This window comes from Patagioenas fasciata, chromosome 3 (assembly GCF_037038585.1).
Source record: "Patagioenas fasciata isolate bPatFas1 chromosome 3, bPatFas1.hap1, whole genome shotgun sequence".
Lineage (NCBI taxonomy): Eukaryota > Metazoa > Chordata > Aves > Columbiformes > Columbidae > Patagioenas > Patagioenas fasciata.
Genome location: NC_092522.1, coordinates 37624423 through 37642788, shown reverse-complemented (window position 1 = coordinate 37642788; position 18366 = coordinate 37624423). Strand labels below are relative to the sequence as shown.

The following is an 18366-nucleotide window of genomic DNA, read 5'->3' as shown; positions in this document are numbered from 1 at the left end:
AAGAACTCAAGAAATACCAACTTCAAACATATATCAACATCATTTCTGCCTGTTCCAGTGAAAAGCTTTCTGCAAGTTGTATTTAGCTGGAGAAAAAAAATCCCACTAATATTTGTCCACGTCCAGCTGTCATTTTGGATTAGAATAACTTCAGAGAAGGATGATCTTTTCAGCTGTTATCTGCTAGAGCTCATGATTTTTGATCCAATAAATTAGAACAAAAGCATTCAAGACAATAGACCTGGCATACTTCTAATTGCCAACCAACTGGCTGGCTAGAGGGCTCCTTCATTAAATGTTCTGCCTGAAGAAGGCTTTCAGAAATATCAATTGTTTCAGAAGAGCCCTAGGAAGTACGCATGTATGCATCCTTCATTGCAACACTGGTAATAGGAAGGAAAAAAAAAGTAACTAGAATGATATGAACAGATCTCTATTGAAGAATGGGTAGTTAAAACTAAACCAACCATGTGGCTGTCCTTTCCTGTGGAAAGAGGAGAGGAAAAAAAAAAAAATCCCTGCAGTATCTACATTGTCTTCAAATTTTCATAATTTCCTAAGGCTATACTTGCAGCAGAGCTGCCTTACATTGCTGGGTAAGCCTGCATGCTTTTGAAAGAAGGCTAACCTTTAAAAAAGGGAAGAAACAAAATATGATAGCTTTCTGTGGAGTCAACATTAAACTAGACACAAAAATAGCATCTTGCTGCTTCCTTGGAGAGAGCAAGAGAGAGAGCAATCTGTTACAAAGCTGAAACACCCACTACGAAACCGATATGACTGGTTTCTCTCTGTTACACATTTAAATTTATTTTTTTTTTCAATAACTGCCAGTGAGTAAAAAACAAGCGAATGATTATTAATTCATTTCAATTTTTCCCTTTTAAAACAAGTTCTCCTAAGGCATTGAACACTGCACAAATGAAGGTTCACAATGATTCATAAGTACTGAACAGCATTCCCCAGAGGGTGACCAAGGACATTCCAGTGTTTTATATCCATCACCTGCTCTTCAGTCATTATTCACTGTTCTCCTTTTCTTGTGTAGTGCACAAGTTACAAGATATTCTGACAGACTACAGATAAACACAGCTCCATATAAAAGCCTTCCACATTGAACTCCCTATGACCTTAACCAGGCTCAAAATGGGACAGTGGGCAGTCAGACCCACATGCCTGCGCATGGTCCTCAACTGCCCCTCAGCACTGAATACTGATTAAAGGACTGCGCGAGGTTATCAATTTTTTCCCTTTGAGGCAGAAAAGAGGAATTGCTTCTTATGTTTAGGTGGGGGGGGGGGTGGGGGAAAAAGAGGCATTGCAGAGACGTAGCCCCTTACCCACTGCTGCAGCCTCTTGCCCCTGGGCAGATCGGAAGCTTTGCAAAACCTCCCATCATAGCAGGTACCGCTTCTGCCTCTGAATGAACACTGCTCTTGCTTGTGAAAATTTTCATTTGTTTTGGATTCTAGATTAAATATTAATGACTTAAGAGCATTTAAAATTTCAGAAGTGGAAATTCATTCAAAGCAAACCCCATGCTTTTGAGATTTAAAAAAAAAATATTTACATCCCTTTTAAATGAAACAGTTATGTCAATCTCATGATTCTAATATGCAGAACTGTTAACTTGCATATTTAGAGATAATACCATGCCAAAAGAAAAACTGCATTTCAACTCTAACATCAGCACTAGGGAATAATTTTATGTGATTGAATTGATTTCTGTCACTTCATTTCACCAGATAACCAAATTCAAAACAACACTAAAACACCAGAGAGTGCTAGGAAGAGAATTTCCTGCTACTTTTACTTCAAAATCTCTACTCAACTACCAACGGATCGTGTCAGTACTGCATCCAGTATTGCATAAAGCAACTGTATAAATCATCTTCCATAATAATTTTAAAATGTAATAAGTCAAGTTAACAATTTGTCATGAAAACCTTGTACACAAAAAACACAGGAACATAAAATGGCTATTATCATGAAACAGTGCTTCATTTTTATTATTTGTTTACCAGCCTTCTAATCTTCAGCTTTACACTGACAGCCATTGCATAGATACTATGTATCAATACTAAAACATCAGATAAATTACACTCTTTGTATGTAGAGCTTTCTGATCAAGTTGAATAGGTTTCAAGAAAAATAAATAATTATCCTTAAATCTCCAAATAAGATCTCTAAACAAATACTTCAGTGGCCTTATTTGTTTGGAATGAGGTTTCACATGGCAAACTCTTCGCATATTATCTTCAATGTTGTTTTGGTAGAAGTAAGAGTCAAAAAGTCTTTCTGAAAGAACCAGATGGTCTTCAAGGGCTGACTGACATTTCATTTTCTTAATAAAACAGGTTATAGAAACAGCAGCTGTGTTCGTTCTAACCTAATTTAGTACCATATTTAATACCATACTGCATAAACAAGGAACCCAATAGTATGACCTAATGCTGCTTTTCAAGAGTTGAGGATGAAAGCTTCTATGCCCAGTCATGCTTAAAAGCAACATACTCTGATCATTGCACTTCCATACATTCTGTAGAGCTTTCCTGACTGCTTTCAGTTCACTTTACCCTATCCAGTCACTGCAGAAATAGAACCCAACATTACAAATGCTCATTAGAGCAATAAAATAAAACTGTGCCAACTACCCCATTGGTAGTCACACAGATATTCTACATAAGTGGAACTGGGACAGTGTGCTTGATCAAGGGAGACAGGTAACATTCTACCTGACAGCAACCATCACAGGTATGTAAAACAAAGCACTAAATGGATATAAGGTCACTTTGCTGGATCAAAGCTGTTGAGAGTATTTTTGAGGAGGTAACACTGATAGCCATAAATTCTGGTGGAACAGCTTTTTGACCCTGCACCATTTCACAATGAGATTGCCCCCTTTCTCACCATAAATTCTGCAAGGTCACGTCTCCAGCTGTTGCTGCCTCATTTACAATGTGGAAGTTGCTTCACACCCCCCTCTCAATCAACTACTCACTGAATTCTTACTCTTCTAATTTCCTATTAATTGACTGACTACCATCCCTTCAACAAACAGCTCTACAGGCCTCTCTCTGCTTATTGTAGGTCACTTCAAATGACTTGCATGTAAAACACCTTAATTTACCGACACTGAATGACAGCATAGTGACACTGATCACGACGAACAACAATGCATGCTCACTATTATGTAGTCCAAATTCTATTTACATGTAAGATTCTGTAACTACAAAAAAAAATTTCATAAACAGCTAAATTTTAATAAAGCTATATTAAGTCTCCATCTCTGAGATTATCTTTGAAACTAATGAAATACTGAAACAGATCAAACAGTTCATCTCACCACAATGCTCACTAAACTACAAAATATTACAGGTTATCTGAAAGGCAAGTTGATGACGGCACAAGCACACTGCCAAATGGATTCACTACCTTGCCTACTGTGACAACCAAACGATTTTTGTGTTAATACAAAAAAAAAAAAAAAGAAAGCAAATATGAAATTTGAGCCTCAAATTGTTTGCTAAATAAGAGTGATAATATTAAATCCAATATATATAGATACACGCATCACTTATTTGCACACAGCAACTCTGATTTTGTATGAAGTTTTTAAAAGCTCACAGCTGGCAGTGCTAAATATGAAATTTAGCTCAAACACTTCATCAAACTTGAAACATTTTGATTCTCCCCTAACTAACTTACTGACGGTAGATGTTTTCTTTTAACACAGTTCTTCCTTACTGCTTATTCTATTTTCTTGTGAATAGCAATTGCAGTATTACTTGCAAACTCCACAAAACACAGGGAAAACTTTCTATTTGCATTATGGGACAGCTTGTACACTTTGGAGACACATAACATCAAAAGTAGTAAAGGCTACTTAGTCTATGCTTCAAAAAAACCCTCAAGAAATTACACAGCATATCTCCTAAAATTCAGTGTAATCATGCAATGACTTTGTATAAAGTCTGGGGAACAGGCTGAAGGACTTGGGTCCCAGTATTTCACAGCTAAATATTATAGTTTTCTCAGGAAAAAAAAAAAAGAAATGTGTCTTACTAAAATCTTCCCTCTCATTCTTTTTTGAAAACTGTTTTCCCTTCCATCTACTGTAGACATTTATTTGTTTAAGACCAGCACAAACTCTGACAATGTTGCTGAAATTTTCAATTTCATGCCAGAAGTAACAAACTGTCAGAAATCCCACCTAGACAACCACTAAATGGTGCACAAAACTCTTCCCAATGAATTTCAGGATCTCACTTGTGTGAGTTTATACGGGAGAAAGCACCTTTTTTGAGTTACTGAAAAAAACCCCTACATTAAATCTTCCTTTGACATAGTTTATCATTCAGTATTTGGTCTGTTGGGGATTTCTACCTTAAGTAATGCAGTACTATGTAGAGATACTTCAATGACTACTATAAAAGCTGTCTGGTGCTCCAGAAGCACAGAGCTCCATCGGCGTGGTGTTCTGAGAATAGCAGCAAATATAACGTTCTGTCGAGGCTAGGTGTGCCTATGACACTTTGGGGAAAAGTCATAACGAAAGAGTTTACTTTCAGCGGTTGAAACTCAGTTGTGTAAGAGGCCCTAAGTGCCCAAATCCATCTCTAGTGCAATAAATAGCTCTGGTTACTCCGCCCTCGTTACAGAATTCAGGCTAAGCTAGCAGGAGGCAACAGCAACCATACTAATACATGTAAAGAAAAATCAGATTAGCAGCACAGAGTTACTCAATTACCAAGTGGCTTTGTTAGCAGTAATTGATTTAATTTGAACTTTAGCATTCCTGAAGCTTCACTAATTATTCCACAAGACCAGCCAACTAATTCTATGCTTACAGCATCATTTAACTCAAGTAAGGGATTCCTGTGTGGAAACAGAAGCAGAGTAAGAGTGCAGTGATAGCCAGTCTTAAAAGGCAAGCAACGGTTCACGTAAAAGGAAAAGAGTTTCATCTCTTACCTATCAGACCTTTCTCAAGAGTAAAAGTTTTGTTCGTGAACATGCATTCAAATGCCACAATATGGAAAACTTTGTTCACTGTGTTGTGGGTCCCGACAATTCGTATATACCTATAGTAGAGAAAGAAAAAAAAAAGGTAAGTAGTATAAGTTAAGCACGACAGACTTCTGTGCACTAAAATATAAATTATTCAGTTGTACTATATTGTGCAGACCTGTAAGAAGTAACTGTCAAAAAAAAAAAAAAAAAGGAAAGGAATAAAAGAGTATAAACTTCACAGCAGACTTGCATCTACTCAGGATGTTGTCTCCCGTTCAATTTAAGGAAAAAAAAAATTAAAGAGCTGTGAAATCCATGAAAAATATTTCTGGGCTTATTTGTCAAGAAAAGTAAAAATTAGAGACCTGCTGCATCAGAAAAGTCTTTTAGTGCAAATGTGTTCTCATGGAGGCTTTAAATAATGATGATAATAATAAAAGCAGTAGCAGTAATAATAATAATAAACAACTCCCTTTACCAACTACTTTTCACCACTATGAAAGACTTCAAAGAGCCAGGACAAACCCAACAAACTCGTGAGGTTTCTCAGCAGAAGCCACAAATTAATTCCATTTTAATATGACTGCTTCTAATTCTAATAGTGGATGTACAGGATATCAATGTCTTTGTTAGTGTATCTTTTATTCTAATAGTGGATGTACAGGATATCAATGTTTTTGTTAGTGTATCTTTTATTAGTAAAAACAACAAAAAAAATCTGAATAGTCAAATGTTACGGAGCAAAGCTAGCTCTGGGTTTCATTGCTGGTTGCACAACTTATACTTTTAGACTCTAATTGAAAATCAAGTAGATCTACTCTTGAACATTGTGACCTGTTCACCTTCTGTATTACCCTGGAGGCTTCACCTTCTCTTAACAGTCATTAACCTTGATTCAGTCTGATTCCCACATTTCCTGAAGAGATCCAACAGTTCCTACTATAAATTTTGAAAAATCCTAAATGGAATATTGTATGCCATCTCAATAAATGTTGAGAAAGCAACACAAATACCATTACCCCACAAAATAGGTTACCCACACTGCAGGAAGCTTTGTATTAAATGAACTCTTTTCAATTAAGAAGTATCAGACTGCATGAATCTTAGACAAAATCCTCAGTCTGTGGTATCACATAAAACATTTCACTTACATAGTATAATTATAGTTGCAACATAATGTCCCTTCACTAACAGCATCATTTTGGCTTGTGTTCAGCAATCCAATTTGAGAAGATACACAGCTTTCAACACTGAGATTTTTTAAAAAATAAAAAACCCCCATAGCTACGTACCATACAAATATTCAACCTCCTCCTACACTTCAAGACTTGAGTGCCTTATGAAAGAGCTCTTATAAGCAAGTATCAATTACTGTTATTACTGATAGTGGTTTGTATTTACCATACATTAAAAAAATCTTCTAGAAAAATAATTTTTATAATAATCACTTATTACAAGTAAATGACTGCAAGAGACAACTACGTTACCTGAATGTCATGACACTGCTATGGTTTTGACCTCTGCTCCTTTTAGCTTATATAATAATATCATTTCAATAAAATCACAAAACTGATATGAAATACGCTCAAAATTTCACTTTAAAATTTTAGTTATCATTACTTGAAACAAAAAAGCATTATATGCTATTCCCCAATTAATATTAACTCACAGATTAATTAATAATCACAGTAGCAAAACTTCCTGCAAGTCATTCTCTGTAGAAAAAGTTGCAAAACTGGAGAAAATATTTATTTTTCATAAAGAAGGTGAGCCTGTATTTTAAAAGTAAAACAGAACTTAGCCCTCACCATGCAACTGTGACAATTGTCTGAAAAGAGCATTGGTTGAATCTCAGTTGACAGGGGAGGAACCAGCAGATCTTTCCCCACACTGGCCCATGTGAACCAGTGAGTTGCTGCGAGGTGGCAGATGAAATGTCCTGTTGTGGGATTCACATTATGAAGGAGAACCTGTATCAGCCTCAGTTCCTCTTAAGATGCTGAGGATTATTTTCAGTGCGTTTGCAAGTGACACACAGTCAGGTTCAGCCATAGCAAAAGCACAGCAGACACACTGGAGCAAGACTCCAAGGTTTCTACTCGCAAATCTGACCTTCTGCAAAACTGACACTGAAGATCCATGCACTGAAAAGATTATGATCAAATTACTCAGGGGACTAACTGTTGTTCACAGATAGCTGATCTGAAATGTGACAGAATTGTTCAGTTTTAGGAGGTCTGGTAGGTATCTTCAGCTAAGGGTATACCTCTCCTCGTTGAACTTACACGTACAGAGGTATCTGACCCTGTCACAGAACTGTCTAATGCAGTAGACAGTTTAGACCTTTTACAAAAACGCTGGCAATGCTACATTTGGAAAAAACATCGAACAAGGAATACTGACCCTAAATTAACAAAATGCTTTGAATAAGTGTTATGTAAAAGGCAAAGGCAACAAGTTGTGTCTCCATAAGCAAAAAGGGGAAAAAACCACCAAAGCCCAAACAAGCACTTACACTTGTTTTTTGCCACTTTTGTTTGTTTTTTGTCGTCTTGTTTTATACTGTCTTTTCAGATTATTTTCTTTATTCACAAGCACGATAGAAATCCAAAATATGCAGACAATGACCAGGATCCAAGAACACTAAATGCTCTTGTTCTGGCCAGCATCAGAAGCACAGAATTCATCTAAATACAGGAACAGTCTTGGAACAGCAACAGTAAGTGCAGGTGGAGGCTGGCTCACCCTGGAGACTCCCTCATCTCTCTCGGGGAAGAAAGGTATTGATTGAGTTGTGCTGCCTGGACAAAACCCACTGTGGGCCAAGCAACAGAGCGTTGCTAATAGAGGTACTTTGACACACCTCAGTTACGCTTCCTTGCTTTAAAGAGTTTAAAGAATAAACAAAGTAACAACATTAACAGGAACACAAGAAACCGCTTTACAATTAGCTTCACAACCTAATTTATTTCGATTTTCTGTGTTATGAAATTGTAACATTAGAGCAAACTTCCTGATTGGTTTTGGCTTTTTTATTTTGTTTTCTTTTATTTGGAGGGGTGGTGGTGGTTGGTTGTTCAGGTTTTTTTAATATATCAATAGGGCGAAAGACACAAGACTTGAAGAATAGTTTGCCACAGGAAAAGCATCTTTATCATGCTGCACACTTAGCATAAGTAACATATCACTCACTGGTTAGCAAACTTTTCGGCAAGCAGGTAGAAAGGAACTAAGCTTATTCCTGCATGCTCAACAGCCTATCAGTTATTTTGAACAATAGGTGACAATGTTTTGCATTGCCGGAAAGCTGAAATTTTGCTGTAGCGTAAAACAAAATCCCATCCATTAAAATAATCATGTATACATTTATCTTCTAAAGTATATTATTTCCATGTTGTAATGTTATTGCAAGGTAGAATATAATAACATGACAAATCCCATCTATTCTTCCCAATGCAATACATGTATTTTATTTCTTTCCTTATTTCTCTCAAGGTGAATGATCAGTGTGACTTCCTGCCTGAATCTTGCATTCTTCTACTTGGTGGAAATTAAAAAAATGCAATCTTCAAAATTAATTTAAACAACCTGACTTCTACAAAATCACATTCTCAAATTTTGCATAAAAATTATAGCTTATTATTCCACTTGATGCAAGATACTAAAGCCACCATAGCCCAAGATTGTAAAAAATAATCATCTTTCAAATGAGGCAGAATTTATTAGGAGTGTCAAGCAGTACTAGGTAAACAAGGTGTATCTGAATTTCAAATATCACCAACGAAGAACAATATTGAAGGTACATGACCTGTTTAATGAGAGTCAGATGAAGACATTGTAAATACTGAAGTAGTACATCTTAACGAGAACCCTAAACGACGGGCTGAAAACAAAGGGTTGGCTCAGAAATATAATAGTAATGTGGACAACTTCAATACGAGCAATGAAGTATTAATTCAAAGCATACAGATTTCAGAAATGTAAAACGCCTATTGCAGCTCATGACATGCTTGAAAATTTGTACATTTTCCTAAGCAGTTTTCTGCCAGACAGAAATGCAATGGAGTTATGATTAAAAATAAAAGCCCTTCAGGCAATCATACTATATGCACCATCTCATCATTTTCCTGGAGTGATTTATTAGCTGGAATATAAGACTACAGGTAACAAAATTAATATGAACATTTTTTCGGCGCATGTAACTTTGACAAATGCTTAAAATACATCGAACAATGTTTTACGTGATCACTCACTAAGTTTTTAAAACATACTGTAGTGCTTTTGGCTGGAACAGAGTTAAATTTCTACACAGTAGCCAGTATGGGGCTATGTTTTGGATTTGTGCTTTGCACCCATGGCTTTTGCTTTATTAAGCTGTCTTAGTCTTAACCCATGAGTTTTTGCACCTTTACACTTCTGACTCTCCCTCCCATCCCGCTGTGGAGGCTGAGCTGCCCACCGAGGTCAGTCCGCAGCACCGTGATACTGCTTTTGGCCCTGAACAGCAGTGCAGCAACAGGTAAGGCTATCTGGCTTTGCTGACAGGCCTAAGGTAGAGAAATAAGCACCAAACAGTCTTCTGGTTCCCACAAGCAAATCTGCATCAAGTGGCAAAAGTTATCAGGAACGGGCTGCCCAGGGGGTTGTGGAGTCTCCTACTCTGGAGATATTCAAAACCCGCCTGGACACCTTCCTGTGTAACCTCATCTGGGTGTTCCTGCTCCGGCAGGGGGATTGGACTAGATGATCTTTTGAGGCCCCTTCCAATCCCTAGCATTCTGTGATTCTGTTATCATATCTGCAGATAATTATGTAACATTGACAGAGATGAGATGAGTGAGCAGGCTGTGCATGCAAATGTCTACAGCCAGCTGGGAAGAAAGTGCCTAGGTCTCCCCCAGGCGCAGGGAGATTCTTTTGTGAACTTGGACTCCAAAGCTGGGACACTTTTCTGAGGAACCACTGTGAATACTGGTGCTAATAATGCCTCCTTATATAATAACCTGTTCTTTAAGGTGTTTTCTCAGAAAGAGACTTAAGTTGAACTCCTTTTTTTTAATAGGAGTTCAAGCCTAAGAAGATGTCCCAGCCCACAGGGAGCCCGGCTAGACGGTGACATGGCATTTTCTGCTGCTGCACCACACAGAGCAAAGTGTGAGTCCACTCGGTGAATCAGAGGACAGTATCCAACAGCTCCCCACTCAGCAGCCATAGTTCAAGTTCTACACGTTGAAAAAATTGTAGGTTGAACACCCTCCTCTCTCCAAAGGCTCTTGTTTTGAAATGACTGTAAGATATCATGAGATAAAAGGATACTTAAGACTGCAGGGGCAAACAACTTGATGAACCCTGTATCTTTCAGAGTCCAATTCTGGATGTTTAACTGCCTTAACTCTTGCTGTTGTTGTTTTTTTTGTTTGTTTGTTTTTACATATATATACAAAAAAATACATCTTATAAGAATACAAATCCATCTTGGTTAACTCAGTATTTTCTTTCTTGAAACCAAGGGAATATAGAAACAAGCAGTTGCAGGATTGGATGTGCTGGAGTGAGTCTTCTCCACTCCTGTGTGCCCTCTGGATGCTACAAACAACAGATCGGCCCATAAGGAAATAAAACAAAACCTTTTACTGCATAATACGGCATTTGATCTTGTTTCTTTTAGATACTTAAGAATAAGATCAAACTTTGCATAGTTTTGCAATTACTTTTCACCTGTTCAGGTTGTGAGAATGAATATGTTCACCTCTTTAAGATGTGTGGTATTCTCTCACCGTCAACACTACATACTTGTAATTATTGCAGTCCTCTGAATTAGAAAAAACAGAGGAAACAAGCTAAAGATCATATTTTTAGCATACAAGGTTTCCTGAAATACAATACAGGTATCTTTTATGCTGATTAAATTAACATAAATGCATATACTAGTTATTTTCAATAGCCACAAAGAGTTATTTTTCTATAAGTGCTTAGCAAGCATGTCATTAATTAAAGACCACTGACCAGACTTACTTGTATATGCTGAATTACAAGACAATTTAAAAGCTTTGATTACCACAAGGTGGAGGGGGAAATAGCAGAAAGCCCAAACTCTAAATGAACAAAAAATTTTAAAGCACTTTTTTAAGTAGGTGACACAAGCTTGGGCAAACCTGATTAAACGAAGAATTAACTGTATAATCAAAATCCCGGTGCCAAACCATGAATTTTAATTATATTGCTCACTGAGGAAGAGACATGGCACACAAAACCAAGGACAGACATTAAAAGCACCACAGGCAGTTTTTCCAGTGCAATTAGAAATTGTTCACTTTCCTGTCGGGAGCAAAGCAGTTTTATACAACACAAAGTTATCTATAAATCTTTGTGTGATAGCAGAGTAAAAGAACCACAATTCAGGGGCTACACAAGCTCCTCTGTCAATGGGCTTTATACTCAACTGACAAACTGGGGGGAAGACAAAAAGAACCCTGAATCATTCTTTAAAAAAACCAAACATTGATCAGTTTGGGGGGTTTAAAAGTACTTGTCTGGCAGGGGAACAGGACTGCAGTATGTGAATTTTGCCTTTAGAAGACATTTTATTTTGGTTTCTGGTCCTGTTTGAGAATAATAGATATTGATAGTATTTAAGTGCTATACAAGTGACCTACATGTCACAGACTTCTGTAGTCACAGTCATACTACACTTGACCCCATAGATTCCCACAGCAGGAATACCAGAAAAATCTGTATTCTTCTTTCTTCCTTCCTTTCCTTTTCCACTAACAAGAAAATTATTTTATCTAGAGTAAAACAGCGTGTTCTACTGGATCTTGATAAGAGTCTTCAACTACTAAAATTTGAATGAAGTACCTGGGTTGATTAATTAGGCAGCCACACAACAGTCCTGTGATCCTCCCCCTATTTTCCTCAGAGCAATTCTTCACCTTTACACAAAACTACAACCTGGACAACCTTTTGTGACTACAAATACTTGCATTTCTGAACAACTACATTATGTTTTACTTCTGCTCTTTACATTTGTACAGCTGATGCATTTATTTCAGACAACAGCTGCTGCTGAGCATACCACTGATTCAGCTGTGGGCACCCTGGAGCACAACTAACACCAAAGCTCAGCTGCCTGCATCAGAGCAGTACCTAGGACATGTGCATCAAATCATAAAAATATGCATACTCTAGGATCCTCTTTAATCCTTCATTATAATAACATCGGTAAGATACAGACAAACTCTGGAATATACTAAGCACAGATTCTAATCCCTTGGGAATGTTGAAACAGAAGACTATGTAAAGAGAGGTAAAGGAAATTAACTGGTATTTTGCACTGATATTGACTCTAAGTTACTATCATAGCAACCAGAACAGCAACAGCAAACTAAAATAAAGAATTAATTCTAATACGTGCAAAAAAGCTCCTAAGAACTTGGCATTTCATTTCCGTTTGTGGAGCATTTGGTATGAGATGCCAGTGCTAGTCCTACATACTTCATATCTCCTCTGACTGCCTAGAAACCACCCATCATTCACATTCTGATCACTGCCACAGAGATGCACAAGATACAGCCCAGCACACAAGGGCATTAGAAGACATTCTGTTTGTCTTTTGGTGGAAAAGGAAACAGTGCTATTCACTGCTATCTAAACCCCATTTATTGACAACTCAGTAAAACGTATAATCCTTCAGACTCACACAGCTGAATCAACAGACTCATAGCAGAAGGATATAAAACAATGCAGGGCGGTGGGGGAAATCTATTGCCAGAATTAAATCACGTGAAAAGCCAGTGGACATAAATATATAAAATAAAGAATGAAGCCAGAACAAAAGTGGAAAGCATCTCTGTCTTTTGACAGGGGACAAGTCTTCCTGCCCTTAGACGAGAATATCTAATTGAGTGTATACGAAAGCAAACCCCTGCTACAAATATAAGAAAACACCACTGACAAATCAAATAAAACACACAAGACAAAATGATTGAACTCCCGTAGGAAAAGCATCCATAATCCCTGCAAAGCCTGTACAGTAACATTTTCACCTTCGCAATTGATGCAAATACAAGCAACAGTGTAGCAGTTTGAAAACACAACGCATTTTGCTTTGTAATTACCTTTAATATGTATCCAGATATTTTGTGCTGTGGTATTCAAGTGGCTAAAAATATTGATATAAAACAATTACACAGGATATGTCATTGTTTGTGATAATAGGAATTATCATCCAAACAACCAATGTTTCTGAACCAAATTAACACCTAATATGCGTGGGAACATAAGTAACACCTGCATGATGATCTTTTGTATTCCATATGTAAGAATAATGAGCTTACAAATGATGTTTTTTCATTATGCCTTTCCAATTTTTTTTTTTTTTTTTAAAGAAAACCCTAAATCTGAGGTAAATTTGCTTGAATCTGAATCTTCACCTGGTGCACATCTCTAGGTCCATTCAATTTCACAAATCTGAACTTCGATCTGCAGGTTTTTTTTCAGGTCAGATCTCAACCCAAACTAATTCTTTGTCTCAGAACCTGTACAGATATGGGCAAGAATCTGTAATTTAACATGAACTCATAATGGACTTCTACCACATAAATTCAAATTCTGGTAGCAGAAAAGAGTAAGATCTTGATGCCATGAAATCTGTATTTAAAGCCTATCCCTGATTCGCCTTTGCAGTCAAACCCAACTTAAATATCACCTTCATTTATCTTTATGCCATGTCTGGCAAATGCATAAAATGGGATCCTAATGAATTAAATTTTATAGGAAAAAAATTTGTTATTTTAAAAAGAGAAGAAAGCATTGTTCTTCAGGAAGTCTGGTTCCAGCACAAAGTAGACATGGGATTTAGAGAGCAGACATGAACTTGCTCTGCATGCCTTCCATGTGACAGAGCCAGATTCTTTCAAAAATGCATATAACCTTCAACAGGACTTGTCTGCTCTCTATCACAGCATATGCTGATGTGGTTTCATTGCTTTGGGTCAATTTAGCTTAGGCTTGATTATGGAGATACACTGTAGCCTCCACATTTTTAAACACATTGAATAAAACAGAAGAAAATACAGGGAAGCTCTTTTCAACAAAATCTGAGAATGTTTTCCATTGTCCCCAGCTTCTCATGTTCCACCAGCCTGTGAATTTAACATGCAATAACTACTTCCTTCTTCAAGGACACCTCAAGTAAGAGCTGTCTAGATCCTGACTGGAATCAGACTACATACAATATGACAAAGAAATACTTTAAAAGTATTAGAACAAAGTCATCTAGAAGCAAATGGACAAAAAAAAAAAAAATCAAGGAAATTCAAAATTTTTCATATAAAACTGTAGTGAAGACATATACAGAAAACTGTATTCAGCTCTCTCATCCCAATACCTGACAGTGGTAAAGAAGAGTGGATTTTTTTAAAAGAGAATGAAAATGATAAAAAATGCAAATTACTGAAAGAACCGTTTTTAGATAAAGGTCGTTTGGATGAATCATCAGCAAGTCTAGGTATTTGAGTAGATAAGCAGAAGACAAAAAGAGAAGACCTCCAGGGCTCTCCAAAGGGGGTCATAAATGCACATGAAGAATGAAATGTTAAAATAAATAAGATAAAAAACAAGCAAACAAAAAAAACCCCACTACAGAGTGTAACTTTTTACTTGCTGAGAAACATATCCAAGGATATATGCAAGGAATCCTGCCATTTCTTTTGTTAAAATTATACCAGAAAAGTGCTAAGCAATACTCAAGTGGAATCAGCTAAGTACTGGTAGCATAAAAATGACTGACTATATCTTTTTTATCAGTATTTTTATGATTTGAAAATTTTTAATTTGTACTTATGAATACAACTCATTGTAGTTGGAGGTGGTTAGAAAATCAATGCAAACTATTGCTGGCTCAATTTGTAACTTGCTGCACAAACAATTTTGGAATGCTGAAATGTGGTATAATTCATTAAGCTGAGTCTGCCTTATACACGTAAAACATTTATGATAAAGCATTTGCTGTTAATATTTAAGTGCTTTAGATGTGAGGTAAGGATGGTTTTGTTAATCGGTTCCTTAATGAAATACAGGATCATGCAGTTATTAAAACCCTTGTACTATCCAGTGACTTACAGATTTATAGATGCCATGACAACAGCAGCTATGACACAAGAAACATCAGCTTAAATTCTTCAACAGTAGGAGCAATGCTTGTAGGAGCAAAATCCCCCCAAAAAACAAATCATACGCAATGCTCTACTTAATCTAATGGCATGTCAGTTCTGATTGCTTTGGTGTTCCTTTCTAACATAATTAAAGTGTGTAACACCTGTTCTGCTCCTGACAACACACAGCTTAACCAAATTCTTAACTATGATCATTCTTTCGACACATTTTAGAAATTATTTAGTGAAGACTCAAATTCACATGGACATATATATCAGACACTATGAAATGGAAGAGAAGCCTCACTGGAAATTATAAGACACGTTTTTCATGTTGGTGAAACAAATGTCTGATGTGAGACAGATCAGTGGAAGTATCAACCAATTATTTCTAAATTCACTAAGTTCTGCATTTTTACAATAAAATCTGCCATGTTATCAATTAGCAGTATCACCTGCTACACATACATAACTGAGGTTGCTACCTCAGTTAATCAGTGTCTCTAATCTATATTGCTTAAGCCTTCCAGGATATTCAAGACCTAACTGCTAACTACTGCAGGCTGCAACTGAGCTGTAAAATAAAGGACAAAGGTAATATTATTCCTGGGACTATTCATCAGACATGGACAGTGCAGCAGATTCAATCTCGTAGGCTTCATAGGTCTAGTTATTTTAAAATCAAATTGTATTTTACTGGAAATAACAGATAACATGGTGAAAGAAGATCATAAATTTGGATTACAAGTAGGTCTACATTAACCTGCACAAACACTTCTACACAGCTTGGCAGCAATGAGATAGCCGAAAAGGGGGGCAGTGACTCCAATATTTGTATACAGATAATAAAACCTTCAGAAGGCTCCTGTGAAAAGAGCTGAATTATGGCTATTTTAAAGACAGGGCATTTAAGACAGAAAAATACCATAAGTATTTCTTGTTGTTGCTGCCTTTTGTGTGCATGTGTGTGTGTGTGATTTGTTTCAGTTGTAGAGTAGAACCACATTTATCACATACAATTTGCTGCATTTCTCTTGCTGATTTCATAAGCAATCAGGAGAACTGTTTGATTAGTTCAGAACAGTAGATTGTAACATCGCACCAGTTCAACTGATTACAATGGATTTTAGCTCACTGAAACACTACCATCTGGCTGGAGTGATACATTGGGTGCCATAGCTCCAGGAAAACGTTATCATTTTGTTAAAATATAGTTCTTGACCTCCTACAATATGAAAATAATTTATGTTTGACATGTCTATGACCTGCACCACTAAAACTTGTGAGCAGACCTGCAGAAGAGAGAAATATATTTACTGAGCTACTGAATTCAGGTCTCTTCAACTGGTTCCTTAACCAAGGAACAATGTGATTTAATAACTAATAATGTAGTCCCCTTCATACAGTAAAACATCTAAAAATAATGAAATGTTTTAAATCAAATGTCGTAAACCCTAAAATCAATTTGGAGGCAATGGAAGAACAACAGAATAAATGGTGACCAGAAAAATAAGGCTTAAAAGTCTTACTTAATAAAGTTCTTGCCTGTCCAAAATATGTTCAACGCTGAGCGAGCTGCAGATAGGTTCCTTCTAGATGATACTTATCCATCATAATATATAAGCACCTGAAAATTAGCCACAAAGTTTCATGCTGTTGAAACACAGCTTAATGCTAACAGCTGAAGTTGCTATGCTTTTCATAAAATAATAAAAATCATTATATTTCTGGAAATCAGTTTGGTTTTGTATGCTCTTTCACTCACACCTTACCTTTAAGCTAATAATACTGTTCTGCACTGGAATAGTTTGCTGATGATACCAGCTCAAATGAAAGGTTACTGAACATCTTAACCAATACATGCAGTAAAGCCAAGGTGCAATAAATCAAACTGTTGCATATAATTCTATATTAATGTAACTCCTTCAAACATTCACCAAAAAGCTTCCACTAGTTCTGTGAAGATACGCAGCTCAAGCCATATTATACAAACTGGTGGCAGAAGTATTATATCTAGAAAAGAGAGCTGAATGAAGGAATTACCTTTTGTCCCAAGACATTAAACAACATATTTCCACTGAAAAGCTAAGAAGTTAGGATGTATTTATGTTCAAACAACGTTTCAGCACAGTTATTGGATTTTTCCAGGAAAACTGAAGAGTTACAGGTTGTCACACATTATCATCTACATCAGTGGTAGAAGAAATATCTCACGAATGCAGCAATTTGTCATTCATACAACACCTTCAGGTCACCGCAGCTTAACAGGAAAGTAACAACACAATACCCTCAGACTGTGTTGCAGGGAAGGGCATTACCACTGTGAACACCTCTATGGAGAGAATTTCAGGAAAGTAACTGGAAGGATCATATTGCATATTTGTATCAGTAACAACAACAAAAACGCCTTGATCATCCTTTGTAATCCCTTTCAAATACCTAACAATAGATCCCAGAGCACTGAAAGTCAGTACTTGCTTGTGCACAAATATTTTTAACAGTTGCAGGATGAGTACTTCTGCAGGGAAGTAAGTTTTATGGCCATAGAAAAAAACCCTAGAGTAAAAAGTTCATTTGCTATGAACGAAGAAGCTTCTATTTGGGAATCAAACACATTTGTCTGGGTTCCTGCCTAAAGACAGAATGCATCGAGTCATCATCCTTTTAGCTACCTATATATTAAGAAAAGCCAGAGAGAACTTTCATCAACCATTTCAAAAAAGTAACAAACTCACTACGTATAAAAATTGTACCGAAAATGCTGAAAGTTGCAAATTGATGGGCTTTGAGTCAAGTTATGACAAAATAAAAGCTTCTTAAATTATTTTAATGATCTACCTAGGATCCTCAAATGTAACAAATGTATTTCTGCTCCACAAACTTCTGCCTTTTTCAGTTCAGAAGACACGTATCTAGAAAGGATAAGCCTCCTTTTGCCAGCTTTATGCTATCGCTGAAATATTTCCATTACTCGTGAGGGTACTGTGTTAAGCCCTGATTCAGGTAAATCTTGATATTTTTTTCTTCTACCATTAAAACTGGTAGTATGTTCAAGATGAAAACTGCTCAAATGGAGCTCTAATTTTTTTTTAATATATGTATCAAAAGAAAATGCAAAAGAGATGTTTTTAAGTACTCTGAACCATCTAATCTCTTACCACGATATCCCTGATACCACCTTATAAACTTGGGTCCCACA

The 18366-nt window shown here is 36.6% G+C and overlaps 1 protein-coding gene across 1 annotated transcript in view; it reads right to left on the bottom strand.

The window, feature by feature from the left end:
• Positions 1-18366, bottom strand: part of BTBD9 (BTB domain containing 9) — a 118394-nt gene that overhangs the window by 37805 nt on the left and 62223 nt on the right. The window contains exon 8 of the mRNA XM_065833670.2: positions 4975-5084. Within this exon, the coding sequence (XP_065689742.2) occupies positions 4975-5084 (110 nt within the window). The remainder of the gene's footprint in view (positions 1-4974; positions 5085-18366) is intronic.